General features: G+C 40.0%; 1 protein-coding gene across 2 annotated transcripts in view; it reads left to right on the top strand.

Moving 5' to 3' along the window:
• The window catches only part of GABRB3 (gamma-aminobutyric acid type A receptor subunit beta3), a 125483-nt gene that overhangs the window by 82221 nt on the left and 16083 nt on the right, over positions 1 to 27179 (top strand). For both annotated transcript variants that reach the window (XM_064408151.1, XM_064408153.1), the window contains exons 4-7: positions 5837 to 6057; positions 11640 to 11722; positions 12769 to 12906; positions 21562 to 21714. In XM_064408151.1, coding sequence (XP_064264221.1) covers positions 5837 to 6057; positions 11640 to 11722; positions 12769 to 12906; positions 21562 to 21714 — 595 coding nt within the window. The remainder of the gene's footprint in view (positions 1 to 5836; positions 6058 to 11639; positions 11723 to 12768; positions 12907 to 21561; positions 21715 to 27179) is intronic.

Below are 27179 nucleotides of genomic sequence, written 5' to 3'. Positions count from 1 at the left end.
TTCCCAGGATGCCCTACGGTTTGCCTTCTCCATTCCATCTCTTAACAGAGAGGCTCCACTCAAAAGATATCATTGGCTTTATCTTCCTCAGGGATTTAAATGCAGCCCCACTCTATGCCAGTGGTATGTTGCTCACATCCTGTCTCCTGTTCGGAACCTATTCCCAGATACAATCATCCATCACTATATGGACGATATCCTGGTCTGTGCACCAGAAAAAACGTACTTGGACAAAGCGGTTAAAAGGACTATTGAAACCATAGAAAAGGCAGGATTTGAGATCCACGAGGACAAAATACAGTACACCAATCCATGGACTTACCTTGGACTCCAGATCCGGGAAAGGACCATCGTACCCCAGCAGCTCACCATCTGAGATGACCCAAAAACCCTGAGAGACTTACACAGTCTGTGCGGATCCATCAACTGGGTACGTCCACTGCTAGGAATTAAAACAGAGGACCTCGCTCCACTGTTCAACCTTCTTCGGGGCAAGGAGGATCTGGACTCTCCATGCACTCCAACACCAGAGGCCCGAGATGCCATCACCAAGGTCCAAGAAGCCCTGTCTTCACGCAAAGCCCATCGCTTCGAGCCCAGCCTGCCTTTCCAGTTTGTCATTCTGGGAAAAGCACCTAGGTTCTATGGACTGATTTTCCAATGGGACACTCAACTTCGAGACCCTTTACTAATCCTGGAATGGATCTTTACAAATAACCAACCGACAAAGACAATTACCACCTTCCAAGAAATAATGGCACATTTAATAAAAAAGGCTAGAACTCGCCTCCGCGCCCTTGCAGGGTGTGAGTTCACATGCATATATTTGCCAATGACCACTGGGGACCTGGAACATTTGCTCCAGACCAATGAAAGTCTCCAGTACGCCTTAGATAGCTATACAGGCCAAATTTCAGTACATATCCCAAAACATAAGCTTTTTAATCATGATGTAACATTTCATCTGACCTTAAAATTAGTCCAAAGTAGGACACCACTCAAAGCTCTAACCATCTTTACAGATGGCTCAGGGTCATCCCGCAAGTTGGTAATGACATGGAGAGACCCTAAGACCCAAAATTGGGAATATGACATAAAAATAGTGGAGGGATCTCCACAGATTGCGGAGTTAGCAGCTGTTGTCAGAGCCTTTGAGAAATTCAAAGACGAACCTTTTAATCTAGTCACAGATTCAGCTTATGTTGCTGGCATAGCTATGAGAGCAGAACATGCTCTTCTCAAAGAGGTTTCCAATCCAAAGTTATACCAATTGATTTCCACATTAACACGCTTAATTTCCCACAGAAAACAACCTTACTATATAATGCGTGTGAGGTCACACACTGACCTCCCAGGTCTCGTTACAGAAGGGAACAGGAAAGCAGACACCTTAGCCATGGCAATAGAGACTGCTAATGTCCCTAACATCTTTGCCCAGGCAAAGTTGTCACACTCATTTTTTCATCAAAATGTGCCTGCCCTTATCAGAATGTTCAAGCTTTCAAAAGATCAGGCAAAAGCTATTGTTGCCATATGCCCGAACTGTCAAAACTACCAGATACCATCTGTGGGGACGGGAGTCAATCCCCAAGGTTTAAACAGCTGCCAGCTGTGGCAGACAGATGTAACCCACTTTGCACCTTTTGGAAGGTCAAAGTACGTGCATGTATCGGTCGATACGTTCTCAGGAGCAGTATTTGCATCAACACATACAGGAGAAACTGCACAGCACACCATAAAACATTTTCTCCTCGCCTTTGCTACCCTGGGAGTACCAAAGGAGATCAAAACAGACAATGGACCTGCCTATACCTCTCGTAAGTTAAAAGAGTTCTTCAGTGAGTGGGGAATACAACACAAGACAGGTATACCTGCAAACCCCACAGGACAATCCATCATGGAAAGGACACATGAAACTCTCAAAAGAGTCCTCAATCAGCAACAGAGAGGAACAAAAATAATTTCTCCAGTTGAAAGACTTTGCAAGGCTCTCTATGTCATCAGCTTCCTGAACTGTACAACCTCAGAGCCTGGTCCACCAATACTTTGCCACTTTGCAAATACCACCCAAGCAAAGCTCACGGAGAAACCACCTGTGCTGGTGAAGGACCCAGAAACACATAAAGTCTCTGGACATTTCGAACTCATTACCTGGGGAAGAGGATATGCGTGTGTTCTACTACCATCTGGTCCAAGATGGTACCCAGGGAAAAACATAAAACCATACCTAGGCACTGCAAATACCACTTCCACAAGCAGTGACAAGAATCCTCCTGAGTCAAACACAAGACCTCCTCAAAACCAGACCAGCTCAGCCTGGAGACGAAGACGTCACCAAACATCCACAGGTGGAGGAGACGACCGTCCCATCACACGACAGCAGACAAAACGGAAAGCTGAACAACATTCTGCGGCATCAAGCCCCAGGCCAGACACAGCCTGAAAACAAAACTGTTCTCTGAATTAGATGTTATTACCCTTTTACCCTAAAAACCCTATTATCCCCTTTATCAACCCTTACCAAAAGCCTCTAACTTTTTACCCACTCCCCCACTCTTTGCATATAGAAAAAACAAAAAAAACCAATAAAAAACTAAAAATAAACGGGGGGGTGGAAGGAACAGAGGAAAAGAACAAGAAAGGAATCCTAACCCTCCCCTCCTACCATAAAAATAACAAATTTTGCTTATATTCCCTATCAGAAGCCCCATTCCTGCCCAAAGATGAAAAATATCTCTGTTGGCGCTGTCCTCACTGCTGCCTGGATGCTCCTCACCGTACCGTGTGCCATCGGTTGGGTTGGCCCACAGCCGAGCCATAATGTCTGGGTAACCTTAGCAAGGACATTAAAACAGGATAACATGTGCTTATCCATGGGAAGCGTTGATAACCCACTTTCCACATGTCTAGTAGGAATTCCTTTCGTAGCTGATGACTGGCCCGCCTATAATTCAGAGCTTCTCCGCACCACAGGTAAGCGACCCCACCAGGTAGAAACTTGGGACGAGTGGACAAAAATACTGCCCAATGCTCTTGAGGAACCTCAAGAATTGGATCTGTTGGGGTCCTCTAAGGCCACATTCTGTGTCAAATTTTACTTTAGATGTCCAAAGAATAATTGGCCTGAAATTGACCTGAACAAAAACACATACCGAAAAGACATATCGCCAATTAACAAAGCCTACAACCCTCACGATTGGTGTAATTACACTGCTCGTGTGATCTCTGTGTCCTCTCTCCATCCCAAAGTACTACCCAAGGGAACGTTTCTCATCTGTGGTGACAGAGTATGGGCTGGGATCCCCTCACGACTCCAGGGAGGTCCCTGTACCCTAGAAAGCTTTCTACCCTTACTCCAAATATCACCTTGTTACACAATTGGAAAAAAGAGAGCGAGTTAAAACGCCACAAAGGTCCTACAGAGAATTTGATGAAAATTGTGATCCCAAATTATACAATTGGAACAAACCTAAAAAGATAGCGGTCTCTATATTCCTGCCATGCGTAGCTGCGGCTAAGGCCCTGGGTGAAATAAATCACCTTGGGTGCTGGCTCAGTAAACAAGCTAATGCTACCTCTGCTGCCCTGAGCGATCTCTTAAAGAAGAAGAAACCACAAGACATGCCTCACTCCAAAATCGAGCAGCGATTGACTTCCTGCTGCTTGCCCACGGACATGGCTGCGAAGACTTCGAAGGGATGTGCTGCTTCAATCTCTCTTCACGCTCGGAATCCATCCACGCCAACATCCAGAAACTGAAGGGACTTGTGAAGGACTTAAAAGTAGAGAAGACCCCAGACTGGGTCAATGACCTCTTCGGTCAATGGGGATTAACGGGATGGGTTGCATCTTTGGTTAAGGGAATCTTGTGGATTTTTCTTGTAATTGTCATTGTGCTAGTTATGTTCTCATGCCTTGTCCATTGTTTTAAAAGAACCATAGGGAACGCCTTTTTTCTAAATACAGAAAGTGGAGTTGTAGCAGGCACAAGGCCTGCACGGCCTCCTTGGCGATCAGAGGCCTGAGAGCTAGGAAATTCCGAGTCAGCATGACTAAGGCTTTAGAAGCCCCTCTCTTCCGTCTTTCAGACCCTGCTTATCTCCCTGTAAATCCATAGGTCACTTTCCGCTGACCCTTACTATTGGACAGTTTTCAAAACACCTGTAGGGTATAAAAACCCCTAATTCTGCCCGGTTCGGTGGAAGAGCTGTCACTGGACCCTTCGCGGAGACCCGAATAAAAGAATCCTGCGGAACCCATACAGCGCTTCTCATATCTCTCTCCCCTGCGTCTGCTGCGGCACCTAGCAAGCTAAAAGAGCTGAAATCACTAAGAGCTGACTATCACTAAGAGCTGCAAATCACTATAGCTTGCCTAGGTTGCCTGAGCCGCCCGCTGAGCTATCCTGGCCGGCTGGCATTCCCTGCTGGGCTTTTGCCCTGAGGGTAATGGCCCGACCATAGTTTTTCCTTGATATCTATAATGATTTATTTTTCTAAGCAATTAAATTTGATTTCTTTAAAGCATAGCAGCTCCCTCATTAAAGAGAATGAATCACTGAATCAAAAATGCAAAGTCTCTGAGTGTGAAAGGCAGGCTCAAGTTTCATATGATTTCAAGGAAAGACCAGAGGGCTTGAGGGTAGCAGGGCAGGAGCAGTGCCTGGAATTGGATTGTGTCCACATGAAACCCATTACAAGAATGGACCATTCCCAACAGCCATGCTTGGAAATCTTGAGCATCCTTTTCCCAAACAAGCGGCAAGCCTAAGGGGTTTTGCATCACCAGCTTGTAGAACTAGATGCAAATGCAGGTATCCTGTGGCTTGCACACCTGCTGCTAAATATTTAAATGAGTTTAGAGATCACATAAATTTCTCAGTATTTTGTGAAGAATCTCATGAAGTGTTTTATTGTTTAGAGCACTTCTGTAATTTGAAAATCAGAGTTTTAATGGCCTGTACTTATGATCTCATTTATTTCGTGTGATTTATTTTTTCAGTTTTGCTGGTACATAACTTTAAAATGTTCACAGGCATTTTTTTAATGTTTTATAATACCATGAAGCTAATGAATGGGGCCTACCGTCTAAGCTTTTCAAAGCATTTCAATATAGCATTATTATAATACGAAGAAGTCAGGTTAGCAAATTCTGAAATGAAATAAAGAATTTTTGAATTGTTGTCTTAAGCTTCTCTATCCATGTTTAGGCTTTTACATTAATGATCACAACTTGTAGTAGACACCATAAACCTTAAAACTGACAAAATTATGAAAACCAAACATTGATATTTGTGGGACTTTAATACAATTTACTGTTATTCAAAGTATCAGTGTAGTTTGTTGATGAGAAAATATTTGTGTTACTGCAAAATGCAGCCTCACACAAATGTACATGTATAATCAACATACCTCCAGCTTATTTTTCAGGCAGAAATTTTCATACTGCTTCAAAATACTTTAAATGTTTTTCCATTTATCTGTCATTTTTAAAAATGGGGAAGATGGCAGTATTTACCTATTGTGTCATTTATCATTCCACAAATATGATAATTTTGGGCAGTTGTCAGTGGAACTACATGAAAGAAATGCAGGAGCATGACAAATGATACTGATACCTACTGAATTTCATAGGAGTTGAAAAGCCCCCTTAGTCTAGAGTGATACTTGGATGATATGAATATTGAGTGATACAAATATTTAATTTTTATTAAACATTTAAAAATATCAAATTTAAGTTTAATAAACAGGAGAATAAGCTATCAAAAGGGAAATTATTCTCCTAGTTACACAAAGTGTGGTTGACTGTTGTACTTCTCTTTTTTTTTCCTCACCAGGATTACACTTTGACTATGTATTTTCAACAGTACTGGAGAGATAAGAGGCTGGCTTATGCTGGCATACCTCTCAACCTCACGCTTGACAACCGAGTGGCAGATCAGCTTTGGGTGCCTGACACTTACTTCTTGAACGACAAGAAATCCTTTGTGCACGGCGTTACTGTGAAGAATCGAATGATTCGCCTCCACCCGGACGGAACGGTGCTCTACGGCCTCAGGTCTGTGCTTCCACCATGAAGGTTTCATCACTGCTGCTATGTGCTGTTGATGTTTGATTCCTGGTACAAGGTTATTACAAACATTGGCTAGCTTATTATGTAACCTTCCCTGTAACTCTAAGAGATGCCAGTAGAAAACAAATGACACACTCGATGTTTCTTAATTTTGCCAGAAGCGCCTTCAGTCAGGTTTTATCTGTTTCTGTACAGTCACCATATCTGGAAAGCCCACTGGCTGTAGGAAGCAGAAAGGCACATATTAATTGTAAACCTGAAAATCCCATTCAAAATACAGGCAGTAAGATTGAATGTGGGTGCTTATGTTGTCTCTTGATTTGTTCATAGTCTATAAAAAAAAAGCCAGAAGTAGCCCTGGCTGGGGAGAGTCAGCCACAGCTAAGATCATGACCCAGTACTTTCAGTGATTTCTTCAAGCAGGAATCAGCACTGTAATTTCTACATTTCAAACCATAGGTACAAACTGACCTTACATTCTCTTACTTTCTACCTATTTTAGGTTTGACTTGTGTTTTCTTTCTTTTCTGCCGTAACTTTTATGGTTAGAAATGCTGAAGTATCCTTCCCTTAATAAACTTAACTACACCAGCAAAAATCCTTATGGAAAACCCAGTAGTATCAAACCTGTTCTTTGAACAGGTTACTTCATTTGCTCCAGTGGTTTAAACCATCAAAACAAGTCTTTGCCAGTGAAAGCTGTTTTTCCATAGTTGGAAGTTTCTTGTATATTTTAGCAGAGATAATACTCAAGACTGGTGCACATTGGTAGTGAAGGATAAAAAGTCCCTAATATAGAAATGGATCAGAAAAGCGATGCACATGTGTTACATATCCAGTGTCAGTATTTTACCTGCTTCCCTTTTTTATCAACAATAGATCTTTTTACTTGACTTGGGTCTTGGCCCTCACCTTTTTAACTCCTCTTGCATTATAGAGAATTGTTTGAATCTTTTTAGACAAAATAGAGATAGACTTGGCCTAATATTAAACCTCAAAGAAGTTTGGAATATTTTCTCTGTAATTAATCAGTTTTAGCAAAAGGAGGCTTTTGTTTTGCAAGGTATTGACCCAGTATGGAATACTGCAGGTTTAAGATGCTTTTCTCAAGTGGTTACATGTGAGAAAAAATTATCTGAGATTTATTTGGTTTTCTTCATGTCAAGAAATATCCCCACAGCAATATAATAAAAAAGTAAAGGAGATTAGAATTATTGTGAACCTAGTAGTAGGTGGAAGTCTTTCTGTTGCACTCTAAAAACATTTGGACCCATTCAGATGAGGATTATCTGTCATAAAGTAGTGTATTTGAATAAGTTGGCTTCCTCTTCTGCAAAATACAAGTGTCCACAGCAGATGCATTTCACATAATAGGATTTGCTCAGCAGGATTTTCACCAGTGGCTCATGTATACAACACTTCTTCACTTTCCTTTTCTCTGAAAGCATGTAATATCCAGGGTGAGATATCCATGATAGGAAGTAGCTAAGTTACATTGAAGAATGTGAAGAATGACTATCTTAAATTAAATTGCAGCAAAATATAAACATTGATCAAAAGGAAGAAAATATCTGAGCCTTATCTCCACGGATTTAAAGATCTGTGCTTTGTGTTCTTCCATCACTACTCTACTTCCTCTTTTACGGCTTCAGAGTGTCCCAATGGCATTGAGCTCAAGCTGCAGTCCAGGGGCAATGTGGGTTGAGGCCAGAACTTGGAGTTTTATGTTCCAAAAAGCACAGGGTCACTCAGAATAATAGGTGAAATTTTGGAGGGTTGCAATCAATTACAGAACATCCACAGAACAAAGCAGTTCCTCAACACATATACAATTGAAAGTGATCCCAAGGCCACACTGGATGTGTGTTCTGTTCTGAACAATGTAGGATTTATCACAGTTTTGAAGGACTTGACTTTCAGTCCTCCAAGGTTCCTCTCTGCTTTAGAGAAAGCACTTTGCTACTGCAGCAGAAATCAGTGATAGTGAGGGAATGGAACAGTAGCTTTTTGAAGTTCAGCCCATTTCTGGGGAATTTTTTTCTTTGGCTGACACGTTGAATTTTTTCTACCTTCTTCAGAACAATCTACAAGGAAAATGATGATAAAACAGCTTTTTTTTTCATAACAGACTACGGAGGAAATAACTATTTTATATTCTGGGGATCAAAAATAGAGTCTGACTGCTTGTGTGTTTCTCATGCATAAACCTCTTGTTTTTAGGCAGTACAGTGTTAAACATTAGAAGTACGTGGAGCTGAAGAATATATGTATTTTATCAGAAAGCACTCACATAATTATTACCCATATTTGAAACATGATAGATGATAGATAGATAGATAGATAGATAGATAGATAGATAGATAGATAGATAGATAGGGTGAAAAGGTTAGTTGTGATCAGTCAGACAAGGCAACCATGCTTACTTCTTTTTGGATGAATGTATTTCTGTGTCAAGAAAGTAAACAGTTAGGACTGTGACCTAATCACATATGAAGTATCTGTGTTGCCTAGACTGCTTCATACTGTAAAAGTTTTGGGGACATAAAACATCGTTCTCTCGGTTGTGTATGCAGCACCTCACAGCCCATCACAGATTGGGTTCCTGTACAATATAGCAGTATAATCAAAGGCAGTGAGCCCAGGAATATAGTACCAGAAAAGGATAAGAGAATCTATATCCCGAGGAGAGAAAACCAGAGTAGGAAATTATAGAAAGTTAAAAGCATTTCTTTTGTGTTTTGCTTTAACCCAAATTGCATGCATGTCTGTGTCTGTGTCCTGCTTCATCTTTGTCTGGCTCGTAATCATTCCTCTGTCACTGCCATGATTATGAGCTCTTGAAACCTTGTTGTCTTGTGTCAGGCACCATCCTATCCCATAAAAAGTAAACATGCTCTTCCTGGAGCATGCACAAGCCTGAGCCATTCATATTTGCTTTTGGTGTGCATTTGGGCAAGTTACATTTGATTGCTTGAATGTTCATTCAGGAGGGACCTCTTGAGTACCTAACTTACTTTGAAAAAATTAGATAAATTTGTTTCTGTCTATTTCTGGCTGTATCTTCTTTTCTAGTTCATTTTTCTGTAGTGTAAAAAAGTTTCTTGAGTAAGAATGTGCAGTTTCTGGTACTGAAACTTGTGATGCAAACCCACTAGAGTATGTGAACAGACCAAAATAAAAATACATTCCTTAAAAGTCATAACACAATGATTAAGTTGAATATAAATTTGCCAGCTGTATAATTTTTTACAATATTGTAAAATTAATAATTTGTCTTCTGTAAGGCTGGCATTTATAGCTAGTTATACAACATAATAGTTAAGAGTCTGCTAGCACATTCCCTTTTGTATCAACTTAGCTCATGTGGATTCTGGTGCAGGATCCCACATGAGACCTAGGTTAGTGTAGGCGAATCTTCTAAAGCATGGGAGAGAACCTTCATATCAACAATTTCCAAGCATGCCTACTTGTTTTACTTTGAACACAGTTATTATTTGACTCAGGAGCAAGATCCTTTCATTGCAGAACAGTATGGCTTTGTTAAGGGCATCATAGCTTGCTTATTAATAATCACAGATTTAAGAATAAGTTTTCTCCTCTAAGACTGTATGTTAGTCCTTGTTTTATATGCTTAGCTGGAGCTGCTCTTAGTAATTGTACTGAGGAGACATATAAAGAATCATAGAAAGCTTTGGGTTGGGAAGGACCTTAAGATCATCCTGCCATGGGCAGGGACATCTTTGATTAGATGAGGTTGCTCAAAGCCCTGTGTAGGCTTCAACACTGACAGGGATGGTGAATCCAGAACTTCTCTGGGCAACTTGTTCCAATGCCTTACCACCCTCAAATTCAAAATTTCTTCCTAAAATCTCATCTAAATCTACCACCTTTCAGTTTAAAGCCATTCCTCCTTGTCCTACACATCCTTCTAAAAAGTCCTAGTTCGGCTCTCTTTTGGTACTGGAAAGCTGCTCTAAGATCCCCCTGGAACCTTCTCTTCTCCAGGCTAAACAACCCAGATGATTAGTCATCTCCATAGTTAACAGCCCCGTGTCTTACCACCCTGCCTGAGGTCCAGAAGGGCATTTGCAAATGTTGGTTGCAGAGAAGACGTTTCCCTAAACTGCTGGTTGTACACAGCTCCAGCCCACTGGAATTTGTGTTAACAGAGGAACCAGAGCAATTTCAACATGCAGCTTGGAGCAAGGCTGACCTAAGTATCCTCTTGTGATACAATACTTAGTACCAGAAATTCTGTGGGACTAGCATAAGAGTATTCAGAGGACAGTCAGATCCTATATACTAAGCATTCTTTCCTTCCTTTTCTTTGAGATTGGATAGAACATTCATAATAAAACATACGGGTTTTTTTACTGTGAAAGATGTGAAGAAAGGCACCTAACTACTTTTTTCTCTTGAAACATTGTCCTGGAATATTAGTTTACCAGATTAGAAGACTGTAATTTGAGAAGGTTAATGGGTAGAAGAAAGAACTTCAGAGAAAATGCATGGAAAAAAAAATTAATATTGAGGGTTCCAGCTTTTAGAGGTACATTTAAGGCATTTTCCCATCTTGTATTTATTAGCATAAATTATCACTAGAATATTATTTGTTTAGGAACAAACTGTGCAATGTCTATGTCTTGTTTATATCAAAAAAGGATCAGTAAGGAATGGAGCTAGTCAGATTCAGAAGATAATTTATATGAAGCCATTATAAAAACAATGATGCATAATAATGTGCATACCCTTGTTGAAGGCTGTGATTCAGAAAAACATCAAAATATACTGCAGATTAATTATGAGCACATGGTTATATCTGTCTAAAGTTAGAACAAATATATAAATCCATTAACTACAAAATGAACTGGCAGTGCTGTGTGAAGCTGTTAAGACAGTTGTTCTGGTTGCACATGGTTGTTGTTGACTCTCCTGATATACAAGAGGTTGATGAATAATGCTGATTCATCAATAGTGAAATGTTTTGCAAAACTGTCCGTAGGGTGCTAAATGGTTAAATAGGCAGACAAGTGAACGTGTTTTGTTATTTGAGGAGAAAACTTAAAATTCAATATGGCGCTTCACAACAAAATCCTCTTTCAATTTGAAAACCAGGAAAGTAAGATTTAAAACAAAGCATTTTGCTGGACTTAAAACTTTTTTTCAACATTTCAGGGATCTTTTTCCTAGACCTGCCACAAAACCAAGAAATCAGTTATTCATGCAGCTGCAATCATTTTGACATTTGTAGCAGACTATTTTCACTTCATGGTTTCTGTTATAAAGTCATATATTTTAATCTCAGCAAATGTTCATGTAATATTTGCATATGAGGATAGGTCCATTGAACCCCAAAGGGGCTGGTTGTATAAGGGTAATTCACACCCAGTTGTTCCACTGTAATTGCTGCTCTATTAGGCTGCTGCTCAATGTAAAAATATGGACCAGATTCTCAGTTATTGCAAACTATTCTTCAGAGGGTCTTCACTTTGGAAGATAAACAATCCCATCACCCAAAACCTGTATTACTGGCTGTATGGTAAAACTCATTGATGCTTGTATTTCAGAATCACAACAACTGCAGCATGTATGATGGACTTGAGAAGATACCCATTGGATGAACAAAACTGTACTCTGGAAATAGAAAGCTGTATGTACCTAAGAAAATGCATGTGAAATCTAGTTTGGATCTAGTTGTTGGGGTTTTTTTTGTTTTATAGAACTGTGTAATATTTACATATGTGTCTATAAACACTATTTGAATAATGTAATTATCATCATTTGGATTTTTTGTTTGTCTGTTATTTGAATTATTAAAAGATATAAGGAGTCATCCATTTCTAGATAGATGAATACATCCTAGAAAAATGAGGTGAGTACAGAATGAAGTAATTTAGTATTCCTGCCTGACTTGGCAGAGGTAGTGACTGGATGCTTATCATCAACACGAGAGATGAATATTTGTATTTTTATCAGATTTATTTTCAAGAGAGCAAACACTGTGATACACTTTCCTTTCAGTATGCTTTATTATGTATGGATCATCTTGGTGCAGGACCTACCATGGGATTTCAGACTGATCCCATTTGTGATTTGAAATTGTGTTACAAAAAGAACAGCATTCTCTTTTTCACCTAGTCATGTCCTAGGATTGCAATATTTGCACTTCAGAAGTACCTGCTCCATTTCTGCTAGTGGCTGGAAAATGTGGGCCATATACAAAAAATACTAATATACATTCCATATTCAGCTTTATTCCTCCACTAGTGGAAGCTAGTGGAAATGATGCAACTCACAGTTTACTGTGAGTGGAAAAGGTCTGCCCCAGTTATGTTTCTCTGTGTTCATTGAATAATCAACCTTCTTCTGGTGATTATCAATGTAAACATACATTTGGTTTCAGTGCTAAATGCATTTGATATCTTAAATCTTGGATAGTGTTTTCTTCTCGCTGTGACTATTAGTGAATGATACATGAGTGATAAAAAAAAATAAAATAAAAAGAAAGCTGAGTATTTTGCCTAAAATTCCCAGGCAGACTGTAATGGTGTAGCAATTTGGGAGACCTTCCCACAGGCAAAATACCATACAGCTCTCCAGCTGTACCAATTCTTTTTGTTGTCACAAATGACAAGCTGCATGTTTGAAGCTACATTTGAGTCTGCTGTTATTTCTGACTCTCTTGCTTTCCTGCAGATGGCTACACAACTGATGACATAGAGTTCTACTGGAGAGGTGGAGATAACGCCGTCACTGGCGTGGAGAGGATTGAACTTCCTCAGTTCTCTATTGTGGAATACAGACTGGTGTCAAAGAATGTTGTCTTTGCCACAGGCAAGTATTGCCATTTGCCCATTTAGTGTTTAATTTTCTTGTGCATGAAAATTACTGTTTTATTAATAATAGTTAACTATTATTACCAATCACAATATGTAGCCTGTGTTGCCTGTTTGGATAAAGAAATTACTTGACAAAGCCTAGAGCCCATGAAAATTCCAGACTTGCATTCAGTGCTGCATTCAGCTCTGGGGCCTCCAACATGAGAAGGACATGGACCTGTTGGAACAAGTCTGGAGGAGGGCCACAAAGATGATCAGGGGGCTGGAGCACCTCTCTGATGAAAACAGGCTGAGAGAGTTTGGGTTAAGCTTGGAGAAGAGAACCTTCTAGCAACCTTCCAGCATTTAATAGGGCCAACAAGAGAGGTAGGGAGGGACTTTTTACAAAAACATGTGGTGATAGCACAAGGGCAAATGGTTTCATACTGACAGTATATTTAGATTAGATATAGGAAGAAATTCTTTACTGTAACAGTGGTGAGGCAGTAGGTTGCCCAGGGAAGTTGTAGATGCTCCATCCCTGGAAGTGTTGAAGGCCAGTTTAGATGGGGCTTTGAGGAGCCTGGTCTAGTCAAAGGTTTCCCTGCCCATTGCAGTGGGGTTGCAACTATGTAGTCTTTAAGATCCCTTCCAGTCCAAACCATTTTGTGATTCTTTGTCTTCTTGTTTATTTTTCTTTTTTGTGTATGTATGTGATACTTAACTAGACACCTAAATATTTATGGTCTAAGTATTAAGTCATTCACCTCTGAATCATGAGTTTAAATGTAACCTACAGGGTAACTGATCATACATAAATATGTTTTGGCATGCTAGGTCAAAAAGCCACCAATTTTATAATCACCTCCTTGCAACTTTTCAGTGCATGTTTGTTTTGTTGTTATATAGTGAAAGTAATGTCTTTTGTCTCTTGATTTGCACTGATAGATATACAACACTATCCAGTGCCTTTTTAGTCATTGTTAAAGTGTTAAAATTAAATCCCTGCTTGTTTCCTTGAAGATGGAATTAAAGTTAGTAGCAACTCACAGTACTGGATGTCTTTAGATTACAAAGTACAAGGTTGATTTACATATTTGTTGTTAGACACCAAAATAGGAATGTGTGTGACAAAACCAAAGCAATACAGAAAGCCATCAGCACATGTGGGACCATTACTTGGTTCATTATTGGGGCCTTCAGATTTTCAGTGCTGTTCAGACCACAGGAGTGTGCTGTTCCATCTGTCTCAGCACACCAGAACAAATGAAGCACAGCTGAATCATGTTTGTAAGCATCACTTCACCCACTCTTTGGACACAGCATCTGTTTCAAAGTACACAGAAACACAAGTTGTATTTCAGAACAAAATGTAAATATTGCTGGGATTGAAATTAGTATGAGGGAGTGTGCCAGCTGCTGCTGTTACCAGTTACCATTGTGAATGGAAGATTTTTGATAGAGAGAATCAGTTGCTCTAATCCTATATCCTTCTGTCCTGCAGCTAGTGTCACCTTTGGCAGCCAGGGTTTACCTGCCCCTCCACAGGACTGGATATGCTTTTGTAGGAAGGCTGTTTTAGACAACAATGAGAACACAGACAACTTATTTATGGAGTGACTTTTATGACAGTCCAAGGCCACTTTTTAGTTCAGTATGAAATACTTCACTAGATGCATGACTTAGTAATGTAGAGATGAGAGATTTGTCAAAATCAGGAAAACAAGAAATCCAAAGAGAGATGTGACAAATACAAGAGAGACTAAAAAACTAGGAGCTCATATTTCTGTGACTGACCAAATGTTCAGAATATTAATGGTTCTTTCTTAAAAATACTAGTGAAAGGAATAAAAAAGGCTCATGCTTCATTGTTTAAGACAGCTTGGCATTAGGGAGTCACAGAGAACAGCATGTTTCTTGTGCAGTTTTCTGAAACATTTAATTTTTTTCACTGATGAGACACAATACTGAATTTACTATTGCTTTGATACAGGACATTATAAAAATGCTTGATTCATGATGACATTTTATAACAAGACAGGAAAACATCACATTTGTTTCTCAAAACCACATGTTTAAATCTAAATCTGAAGCATTCCAGGAGATCGAATACATAAAGTCAGCAGGCACTTTGCAAGTTCCTTCTCAAGAGTTTTTTACAGTCCTAGTAATTAGGGCCAGCTTCTACATTTTTTTTGGAAAATAAGTTAGGCATGTTTTTGGCTTTGAGGTTATTGAAGTCTCAGGGGGAGATATTAGTTCTTTGAGCTCAATATCTCAGGGAACATTTCAGAGATTTCAGTCCTAGTGTGCTTTGATTGAGTAAAACTAAAAGAAGACTTCAGAGTCATGCCATAAACAGCTTTTTGGATTAGTTTTTTCTCCTATACTTCAAGAGAAACTGTGCTGTATAATCTTGTGTAACTTAGGCAAAGGAAAAAATCTGTTCCCATAGTTACTACTGAGAAGCAATGATAAGCATGGGAAAACCCCCATCAATAATCTGGGTGGAGATGCAAGAATGCTGGAGGAACTGCATGCATGTTGAAGTATAGAATGGAAGTCAAAATTTGACTGGCCAAATTAGCAAAATGTGTCTGGAAAAGGATAAAATTCAGTATGGACAAGTTCAAGATACTGCATCTGTGTAACTAAATATTCCTTTCAAAATTAAGGATAGAGAATGCTGGGTTGTGCCAAGGTTCTGTGTATAGAAATATAGGGGTTGTTGTTGGTCTCAAACTGAACATGAGCCAATAAGATCTTTTTGGGGAGAAAAAGAAAAGAAACAAACAAAACCACAAATCTCATCATAAAAAGAAGTCTGATTTACATTGATAATGCTTAAGCTTTGTATTTTTGGACAAGGGTAGCACTCTTGGAGGCAGTAATGGAGCAGTAGAAGAGGGTTTATGGAAAATAAGCAAGTATAAGTGAAAAAATAGAAAATGGCATAACTGAGATTAGTGGAGAAACAAGTATGGTCATGTAGTTTAAAAGAAGAGAACACTTGATTGGGAATTAAATAAAACCTTCAGGTGTCTAGAAGTTATCTACAAAGCCATGTACAATAGTCTGTTCCCTTTATTCATGATTTTTAAATTGAAGAAGAAATATCTGGTTTGACTATCCTTCTCACACCAACTGAAGGCCATACAGGGTGCCATAAGGTATTTAAATGGCACTGGATGCTCATGTGCCAGTAACTGAATTAAGCCCACAGTCAAATGCTATCCAGTCAGTGCCGTCAGTGAAGCCTGAAGAGCGATTCAGCTCTTGAATACTTCTGTTTTCTCAAATGAATATTTTAAGACACTCTTCAGTTGCCTAAACATAACAATCTTCTGCCTCTTGAACTGCTGTAGAAGATCCTGGTTAGCAGTTAGGCTGCTGTTCTGGCATCTTACAGCCTTGTGTTCTATGTTCACCATCTATCTACTGCTTCAGTATTGATTGCTTTGGAGTTCTGTTCTGCTCTTCTTTAGCCTATCACATCTCAAATGGCTTTAGACACCTCAGTATAGACAGTTAAATCACATCCTTAGAATCAGCTGGCTCTAAGTCTAGATCTCCATGGTTTCCACTAACACCTCATGCTCCATGCATGAGCAAATACCTGCATTCAAACACCTGAAATGTAGTGCTAATTCTGTTACCTGAATCTACCTCCTAAATGTTTGTTATCTCAAAATGCTTGGATAGTGAACAGGAATGGGGATATGTAAAACACCACCTAAAAGCTTCAAGTCACATAGCAGTCAAAGCCATATTAGCAACCTGTTGGTAAGAAGAGGGTAGTCTTAAAAGATTTGAAAATGAAATATTTGCTGTATTCTGAAAGATCAGTATGTAAAGTACACTTCCAATTAGCCAAAGAACCTTCCCAAAAGAACATAGTAAAATAAGAATTCTGTAACTGACCAACTCTGTTATCGTGTTTTATACTTGGATAAAACAGCAAGAGACTAATTTAGCCTTGAAGCCAGATATTTCAGCTTGCAACTTTTAATGAAATTGGAACAGAAACAAGTAATCTCTTTTTATCAAGTGCCCAAAAATATGAAAAGGAATATTTGGGGCTCAAGTATTGATTAACTTTTTATTTTCATACTTTCATTCCCAATATTGTTAGATTGAAATACTTCTGGCAAAATTCTGTTATTCCTGTATTATTTAAATTAGCCCATATACATCAACATGTTATATGAGATGGGAGGAAGGATAACAAGGCAAAACAAGGTTAAAAGGTAAAAACCAGATTTTTTTATGGAAACTTAAGTAAAATTTTCTGGCAAGTAATTTCTAAATGTACTGAGCCTTAATTGACAAATCATTATGCAATCATAATCAGACAAATAACATTGTAATTGTTGAGCTTACTCAGAAGTCAACTTATATTAAATAAGTAATCCACAGAATGGATCTTTCTAGATAAATAAATATCTGGACTTACAGTCCTTGCTCCATGAAGGTAAGGACCCATCTGTTTCAGAGAGCTTTAACCATACAGACAAAGAGGGGGAATTAACTACAGGAAATAAGGAGGAGTCCTTCTTTTAATTTTTTTTTTCCACAGATTCCTGTGGCTCGTTGGCTGGATGTGAGATACTGCAGCAGAGATGGCAGGCTGGATGCAGGGTCAATAGATAATTTTTGAAGACATAAAAGCAATTCAGTTGAAAGTAATATAAAGTCTCACAGTCTCAGGGAGAGGTATCTAAAGGAGAGCCCTGGCTATGCAGTATGATAAAAAATGATGCTAGCAGTTCATGTTTCAATTTCAACCTGACCTTAACAAAGTCTATACTCTACTATGTATGCATCATGTCATATATGTCAGCTGTAGTAAGCAGCTGCTGTAAGCAGCTGTAATGCCAGCAAAACTTTTGTTTTTATTGCCAAGGAACCTCACACCATCAAAATCTACCCTGAGGCTTGCAGGGTCTGGATTAATCTTGTTCTGATTGATGGTGAATATAATTTGAGTGTCTATATTTGAGCTAGGTGTCTGAGATAGTCAGAATAGAGTTCATGCAGTTGATGGAGGCTGCAGACAAATCCAGTACACCTACAGGAGTCCATTTTAGGAGGTGGTGGGTAATTCTCTAGGTTTCATTTGCTGAATTGACTGGATGAACTGGAGCTTAGACACCAGGCTCATGTGTAAGCAGTTCAAGTGCGTTGCTTAATCAAGTGCTATTTGAGAGGATACAAGGGAGTCTCTGCAGTAGCCACGTGCTGATCAAAAAGATGTAGAGGGGAAAATCATGTCCATCAGCTGTGTGCTGGTGTCTGAGAGATGTCACAGGTCATCTCAAAATGATTAGCAACTGAATCTCTGTTACAGTCAACTCCAACTCTAGGGCAGGAAGACAGAAGGCAATTACAGCCCTGGCACTAGACATGGTTCTTGGGGTACTAATTTCAGAGGAAAGAACCTGGTGCTTCATGCATGTTTAGGTTGGTGTCTCTGGCCTTGAGGACAGCTCTCGGGGGAGTCAGCCTTTAAGGCCACATCTCACTAGTTTCAGTAATGAAACTAGGGCTCGGGCTGGTTCCAGGGCAAAAGCTGTGAAGGGAGGCATGTTGTGGCAGTTTTGTGTTGCCCTTGGGATGCCCTTTGCAGCTGCAGTGTGCCTGGAGCCCTGGGCTTTGTGGCTTTCAAAACCCTCACCCTAACCCTAGCCCTAGGCAGGAAATCAATCTAGGTTTCGGGCTGGTTCCAGGGCAAAAGCTGTGCAGGAAGGCATGTTGTGGCAGTTTTGTGTTGCCCTTGGGATGCCCTTTGCAGCTGCAGTGTGCCTGGAGCCCTGGGCTTTGTGATTTTCAAAACCCTAACCCTAGCCCTAACCCTAACCCTAGCCCTAGGCAGGAAATCAGCCTAGGGCTAGGGCTGGTTCCAGGGCAAAAGCTGTGAAGGAAAGCATGTAGTGGCAGTTTTGTGTTCCTCTTGGGATGCCCTTACCTAATTAGACAGACATGGTGCTGAGGTAATGGTTCATGGTCACAGGTGGAGCATTGAAGATAAATGTCTTGATAAAGCTTTCTCTGTTATATGGTTTCTCAGTGATTTCGGATTTCATTACTGAACATTACCATTGTATGTCACACATTTTTCTCTCCTTTGTTGATACACACCTCCTTCACCCACACTATTTTCTCTGCTTTATTGGTAGTGAGGTTCTCCTTTCCTTCTCTGAATGTCCCTTATGCATTCAGGGTTCTTGGCTCTGGAGAAAACCAAGAATTTACTTTATTCAGTTCTACTGAACTTTCTTGAATTAATCCTTCATACTATTTAATCAAAGAATGAGTATTTCAGTTGCCACGTCTATCAATAACATTCCACAGATATCCAGATCTGGACAGGACTTTTGAAAACTTCTATACACATTTATAGAGTATTCTTTGAGTGGGTAGTGTATTATATGAAATAATTTTTCTCAACAGAGCTTTATAAAGATTTCTGTCTGATGCTCTGCTCTTATTGCAGAAATGTGATCAGGTCTGCTGCATTTTTAATGTATTCCGTGATAGCAGAGTTTATATATTTCATTATGGTCTTCTGTTTTATTTATATAATCTGCAGACACAAGGCCACAGAAACATTTTCATAAGAATCCAAATGAAAATGTTAAGCTTTGCAAAAAAAAAGTAGGGCTGGTTTCGATGAGAAAACTTGTATTTTGAAATGAAACATTGTTTATCTGAAAATGAAGATGTTAAGCAAGCTGCAGTGTAGATGTTTGCTTGCTGAAAATTGTGTCTACTGCTCCAAACAGCAGAAAACCTTGGTATAATCAGGATGAAATACATCCTTCTGATTCTAGCAATATACTTCTATTGGTGAAGCTAAAAGGCATTTCATTCTGGAAAAAATGCTACTGATTGAAGTAATCACAGCACCAGATACATGTACTAGATATTTCTTTTCCCAGTGATAGTTGTTCTGAGATTGTTTGATACAACAGTTAAGGATATTTGCACAAGTTTGATATTACCTTGGTGCTCCTGCTGCCTGGAAATGGTGTGGCATTTTTCTGTCGTATGAGTCAAAGTGTAACAAACTATCAGGAATGTGATCGAGAGAAATCTCCATTTTCCATTCCTTCTTTCCCTTTCTTTCTTAGGAAATCCATTATTCATATCTATATGGACAAATGTAATTTCTTAAGCTCATATGCAAACAAATGAATATAATTTAAAGGGAAGTTTTTAAGTTTTCATTTTTTCTCTAGATGTAATCTTTCATAGTTTTTACATATTTGCACTAGAATGGGCAAGAAGTGTTCTAATATCTGTTTGGGTTCTTGGTATGCGCTGAAATTTTTTTTAGGATGTTGACTAACTGGATCTTTTCAATGAGCTGTTAGAAGTATATCTAAGACTGCTAGTGTGAACACTGAAATCATAGAGCTAATGTGTGAAGGACCACCTTTTTTTATACAGCTGTACTAAGATTTACTCATCTTTGCATTTGGTGAAAAAAGTTTTGAAAGTTTATTTTTAACAATTTGAGATTTCTAAATATATTCATCTGAATATATATATACATATATATATGTCTATATGTCTAAAATGTATTCAGTAAGATGAACACCAATTCAGTAATATATACACCAATTTGAAATTAAGTTGGTATTGAGGATATTAATTCTTTCTCTTGTTAATTTTTAATGTTTGTAACTGTTCATGAACTATATATATGCACACAAAAATCAATTTTTTTTTGTTTAAAATATGTTTGGAAGAAAAATTTGGGCTGGTTATAATTGATGTTTAGGGGATCTAGTCTGAAGGTTTTTCCTGTAATGAAATTCATTACAATTTATTTTTGAAACCATGGCCCATGTTTCTTATAGTTCAGATGTAACTAAGAAGTTTCATCTCTTGAACAGTGTTGCCATGATAATTTAGGGAAAAGGCCTCTGCTAGGATTTTTCCTGTCCTAAGGAGCTGAGAGCCTCAGGAAAGAAATGTAAACAATAACTATCTGCTGCTGTGGAGTGCCACAGGTGAATCTTCCATTGGTTCATGTGGATTGTTTTCAATCAGTGACCAATCACAGCCACCTGTGCCAAGGCTGTGAGAGTCACAGGATTTTTGTTATTCATTCCTATTCTATTCTTGTCTTTGTAGCCTTCTAATCTCTTTCTCTCTGTTCTTTTTAGTATAGTTGTAATGTAGTATTTTAGTATAATATATAACATAATAAATCAGCCTTCTGATGAAAATGGAGTCAAGCCTCGTGTCCTCGCACCAGGGGTTGCAGTCAAAGCAAGAGAACAGCTCCTCATTGTAAAGGAAAAAACTATGCACATTACTTATTCTCTCAATATAAATTCTATACAGAAAACTGTGTACTTGGATAAGCATCTTACCTGGACACCTAAGCAATTGTTTTTAAAAACTAACTGGTGCACACCTATCTGTTCAATAGTCGAAAGTAATTTACTGTCTCTCTTTTTCTACCCAAATACAAATTCCTTGGCTATCACTGTATTCACTGCAGGGTTTCTTTTAATACAAACGAGTAATACAGTGAAGGTGTCATCCCTACTGTTCTGCAGATCTCATGCTATGCCACAAAATGTGCAGAAACTGAAGGCAGCTATCTACAAGTGTCTTTCCTTCGGTATAAATGACACTGTTTTCCTCTCTCTTTTCTCAGGTGCCTATCCAAGACTTTCACTGAGCTTCAGGCTGAAGAGAAATATTGGCTACTTTATTCTTCAAACCTATATGCCCTCCATACTGATTACCATTTTATCATGGGTGTCATTCTGGATCAATTATGATGCATCAGCAGCAAGAGTTGCCCTTGGTATGTGCTAAAATGAGTGGGACATTAAAATGTCAGATTTAATGTAGCCTTCAGAGGTTGTTAAAAGCTACAACATGATGTCAGTGTTTTGAAATTCCGAAATAATTTGCGTCAAAATCATGTCATCCAGTATTGCCTCAAAAGTGATGTTTTCCCCTTCATGCAAGAGTGTAGCTACCACTGAACCTCTGACATGAGCTGCTCATACAGGTCCCAGACTTGTTTTCACCAAAGCTAATGCTGTTGTCAGTAAGTTCATCTAGGACACAAGCTCCACAATCATACTTGAGCATGGGCTTTAGTCCAGCTCAGTGTGGGAGGACAAATGTGGCTCCAAGCCTCCTCCTGAGGTCCTGGGTGCTTTAACTGACACTGGCAGGAGCAGACTTCAAGAACCATTGCTGGTTCAGCACACATCAGCTATAGACCATACTATGCCACCTAACCCTCAGAGTACATGGTGTGTTAAGTGCATGTTCGTGACAGCTTAAAGTGTCATTTACCTCATGACAGAAAAACTTGGATTTGGCACAGGTATGTGATTCCTGCCCAAGGACTTTTCAGGTCAAGGTATCCTTTAAATAAGGGAAGGTCACTAGAAGATTGTGCAGTTGACACATCGGAGGGAAGGGATCCATCCAGAAAAGCCTTGACAAGCTTGAGAGGTGTACCTGCATGAACCACATGAAGTTCAACAAGGCCAAGTGCAAGATCTTGCATGTGGGTCAGGCAATCCCAAGCACAAGTGCAGGCTGGGTTGAGAATGGATTGAGAAACAGCCCTGAGGAGAAGAACTTGGGGTGTTGGTTGCCAAAGAGCTCAACATGACCCAGCAATGTGCACTTGCAGTCCAGAAAACCAACTGTGTCAGGGCTGCACCAAAACCAGTGTGGCCAGCAGGGTGAGGGAGGGGATTCTTCTCCTTGACTGCTCTCATGACACCCCAGCTGGAATGCTGGATCCAGGTTTGGGGTCTTCAACATAATAAGTCATGGACCTGTTGGAGTGAGTCCAGAGAAGGGCCACAAAGGTGATCAGGGACTCTGCCCCTGTCAAGGCAGGCAGAGAGACTTGGTTTTGTTCAGCTTAAAGAGAAGGCTCTAGGGTAACCTTACAGCACCTTCCAGTACCCAATGGGGGCCTACAGAAGCGCTGGAAAGGGACTTCATACAAGGACATGTAGTGACAGGACAAGGAGGAATGGCTTCAAAATGACAGAGAATAGATTTTGATTAAGAAGAGATTCTTGATTGTAATGATGGTGAGGCAGTGGAACAGATTGTCCACAGGAGTTTTGGATTCCCAATCCCTTGAAGTGTTGAAGGACAAGTTAGATGTGTCTTCAAGCAACTTGAACTGCACATGGCAGCAAATTTAGATGGTGTTTAAGGTCCCTTCCAAGCCAAACCAAACCATTCTGTGTTTCTGTCATAGTTTAGGAATAGTGTTCTCCAATTTAGTGGTGCTAAAAACCACCCTGCTGCTTGCTTCCGCCGTCCCCTTCCCCCTGTGGGTGGCTGGAGAGAATTGGAGACACAAAAGATAAAGATCCTAGGCTGAGGTAAGAACAATTTACTGGAAACAGCAATGAGACACGAAAAAGAACAGCAAACTGTACAAAAGAGAGTGATTCATACGCAAAAATGCTCATTGTGCAACTCGTGACTCAGTGGCGGCCACACTTGCCCCAACCTGATGGGAAACCTTCCTCCCAGAAAAGACTCCCTTCCCACAACCTCTGGCAATGAAGTGAGGTGATATAGGATAACCTTTGGGTCCTAGCCATGCCCCCTGCTGGCTACTGCAAAAATTAAGCCTGTCCTGGCCAGAACCAGGACAGATTCTATGAGAATGTCTCACAGCAAATATTTTATCATTTACAGAAGCAGGGATAGCTATACCTAACGAAGATTAAATGGATCTATAAATCCTTATAAATATTTCTGCCTCTCATCTTGTCCCAAATTATATCTTCAACCCTGTGCTTCTCAATGACACATACCTTGTCACTTCCCCATTACCCAAAACTTGTCACTGTGTCTGTGCTATCTTCCTGCTGTATTCTCTTATTTTCTTAAAACAGGAACATACTCCCTAGTTCCCTTATTTTTCTATAATGTACCACAGCAAGCCCAGACTCCAACCTGTGTCCTTGTGATTCTCTTTTTTCTTACCCCAAGTCTCTCAAGGTCCCACATACCAAAGCAGGCAGGGTAGCCACCTTTGTGCAACATATTATCCAGCATCTGAATTTGGGTAGCTGGAGATGCTGTACATTAACTGCAGTTACTGTGCAGTAATTCTGCACATACTGTGGGTTAGCTGGCATGACACAGTCTGGCATTACCACTCAGCGGCCAGGGTTTGTTTAGCAGCTTCAAGCTAAGTAGCAGCTTAATAGGAAGCGGGGCATAGAGTTCAGGCACCCCTGATGTGTTCATAAATGAGCTACTGGATAGCAGAGATCCACCCAGGTGGACCAAGTGAAGGTACTTCAAACACAACCATCACCATGTAGATACATACTGGCCAGGACTGCAGAGAACAGATGGTTAGACAGAAGTTACCATACCCAGTGACATTTCATGCCCTTTTTTTACAGGTTAATGAGATTATTCCTTGTTTAAGGAGAAAGACTGTCCCATGTCACCCATTTCTGTGTAGCACAAGTTCATCAAGTACTGTAAAACAAATATTAGAACAAAAATCAGAGAGTACAAGGCAAGCTCAGGAGACCAGATGTTCTATTTCCAATTGGTAGAAAGTCCTTTTGAGAGGACAAAAATCCATCTAGTAGTTTCTTCTCAGAAAACAATTAGTGCCTTGGTGATTATGTCTGTGGCATTGTATAATAGAGTTCAGTATCACGGGTCTAATCCTATCTTCCTTTGTATACCACCTCTTATTAGTCTTAAGCTGGTATCACAGAATCACAGAAAATGGTGAGTTGGAAGGGATCCACAAGGGATCCACAGGAGTTCAACTCCTGTCCCTGCACAGGATCATCTGCAAGAGTCACACCATGGACTCAAAAGGATTGTGCAAATGTTTCTTGAACTCTGTCAGGCTGGTGCTGTGACCACTGCCCTGGGGAGCCTGTTCCAATGCCCAACCACCCTTTGGGTGAACAGTGTTTTTCTAATATCCAGCCTAAACCTCTCCTGACACAACTTCAGGCCATTCCCTCAGGTCCTGTCCCTGGCCACCACAGAGAAGAGATCAGTCCCTGTCCCTCCTCTTCCCCTCATGAAGAAGCTGAAGAATGAAGAACTCATGAAGAATGAAGAATGAGTTCTCCAGGCTGAACAGACGAAGTGACTTAACTTGCTGCTCACACGGCTTCCCCTCCTGACCTTTCACTTTCCTCGTTGCCCTCCATTGGACACTTTCTAATAGTTCAATATCTTTTTTATAGTGCGGTGGTCAAAATTGCTGACAATATTCAAGGTGAGGCTGCCCCAGTGCAGAGCAGAGCGGGACAGTCCCCTCCCTCGCCCAGCTGGCCATGCTGTGTCTGATGCACCCCAGGACATGGCTGGCTCTCCTGGCTGCCAGGGCACTGCTGGCTCATGTTGCCATCCACCAGCACCCCCAGCACTTTCTGCAGCACTGCTCTCCAACCTTTTGTTCCCCAGTCCGTCTGTAAGTCTGTCTGTACATTGAGGTTTGCCCATCCCAGGTGCAGAATCTGGCACTTCTCCTCATTGAAGTTCACATGGTTGGTGATTGCTTGTCCAGTCCTCTAATTTGTCGAGGTCTCTCTGCAGATCCTTCAGGCCTCCAGGGGAGGCAACAGCTGCTCCCTGTTCTGTAGTGTCTGTGAATTTACATGGCGTCCTAATGTGAACCAGTATAAAAGCTTAAAGGCAATATAACACCTTTGGACATATATCATTGGCTCTGAAAAGCACACTACGGAGAAGGTATACCTGATTTCCTAAGTATTTGTTCGAGGAAGCATTCCTTGTGCAATTCTTGGGACACAAACTTTTACTCAACCCCTGCAAGAAGTATTCTCTGCAAGAGCCTGATTCTATTAATTTACTTCCACGTTTTGCCCCTGTGCCTGATCCCTTGTTGCACTGAACCAAATAGTTGCTTCCAGGGTGAAGCCAAGGTGCAGAGCAAAGGCCAGCTCATTCCATAGACTATGTGCTATGGACACTGCAAACAGATGGTGATAGAGTGCTGATCTTAAGAGAAATATTCAAACCTATCAATTCTACTCTCAACTTTTTGCTAGCTAGCCCTAGAAGTTCCTAAATTCAGTTCTTTGAGTGAGGAGAATAATCTCTGGAGTCCTCTCTTGTGTGAAGGACTATAATCACAAGATTATTTTATATTTTTGTCTTAGGGGAGTGTCAGCTTCTTCTCCTCCAGCTGTGCTTTAAAATAAATTACTGAGCTTCAGAAGGACATTTGGCCACAGGATTTTAGGATCTCCTAGGGAAGGTATTTCCCTTTGGTTAATGATAGCTACCTTTTTGTTCAGTGTGCCTAATCTTCCAGATCACCAGACATCTGACAGCAATACACATTTGTTTCACAGTTTAGAGGAAAAACACTGAAAACCGCATGACACTAACCCACTAAATATCCAAAATATCTGTTACACGATCTCATAGGGTATTACTAGAGTTCCCTGGAGTGGCACTGCTTACACTGACAGCTTGGTTTTGAGTTATATTGTCTTTATTTTTGTCTCTTCAGGTAAAAGAAGCTGTGCTTTATTATATGGCAGCAATTTTATTTTATCCTTTATTTTTGTTCTGCCTGTATTTTAGTGACTACATGTAAACTGATGGTATAATTATGGAATCAAAGAAAATAGTAATGGAGGAGAACTAATAGAATGACTTGCTGACTTGCCTTGAAATGAGACTTATTCCACAAATGAGTGTTTTCATCAACCTGTGATTTGCAATTCCCATAGAATTTCCAGTGGAGATACAGATCCTGCAGTTTATAGTGAATTCAGGCAGACTGACAATAAATTTGCTTTTCTTTCCAGATTTTCAGGTGCTATGTCCAACCTTAGATAAATAGCTTGACGTAAGGTTGATATAGATATTTTGTAGATATTTTATTAGTGTCCAGTTTGTTGCTATAAAAATACTGCTCTCCCTCCTTCTTTCTTCCAAAAATTCACATCCCTGTCTGTCTCTCATTGCTCACCTCACTTGTTTCTATGTAACTGGCTTACAGCAGTAGGCTTCACCAAATTAGTCATGTCAAATTCCACTTATACATTGTCCTTTCCTGAAATAGGTATCTAAACTAGATGAGATGAACTGCTCTAGAAAGGTACCTGTCTCTCCCTATCTACCTCAGGGAGACCCTACAGGACTGACATCAACCATCTGCCTAACTCTTGGAAATTTAAAACTGGGAGAAGACTTGCATCATCTGTGTGAGCACTGTTCTTGTTGCACATCAGTTTGGTCCCCATGGAAGAGATTTTCAAT

This window comes from Passer domesticus, chromosome 2 (assembly GCF_036417665.1).
Source record: "Passer domesticus isolate bPasDom1 chromosome 2, bPasDom1.hap1, whole genome shotgun sequence".
NCBI classification, from domain to species: domain Eukaryota; kingdom Metazoa; phylum Chordata; class Aves; order Passeriformes; family Passeridae; genus Passer; species Passer domesticus.
Note: the sequence above shows the minus strand (reverse complement) of the source record. Positions and strands in the feature narration are given on the sequence as shown.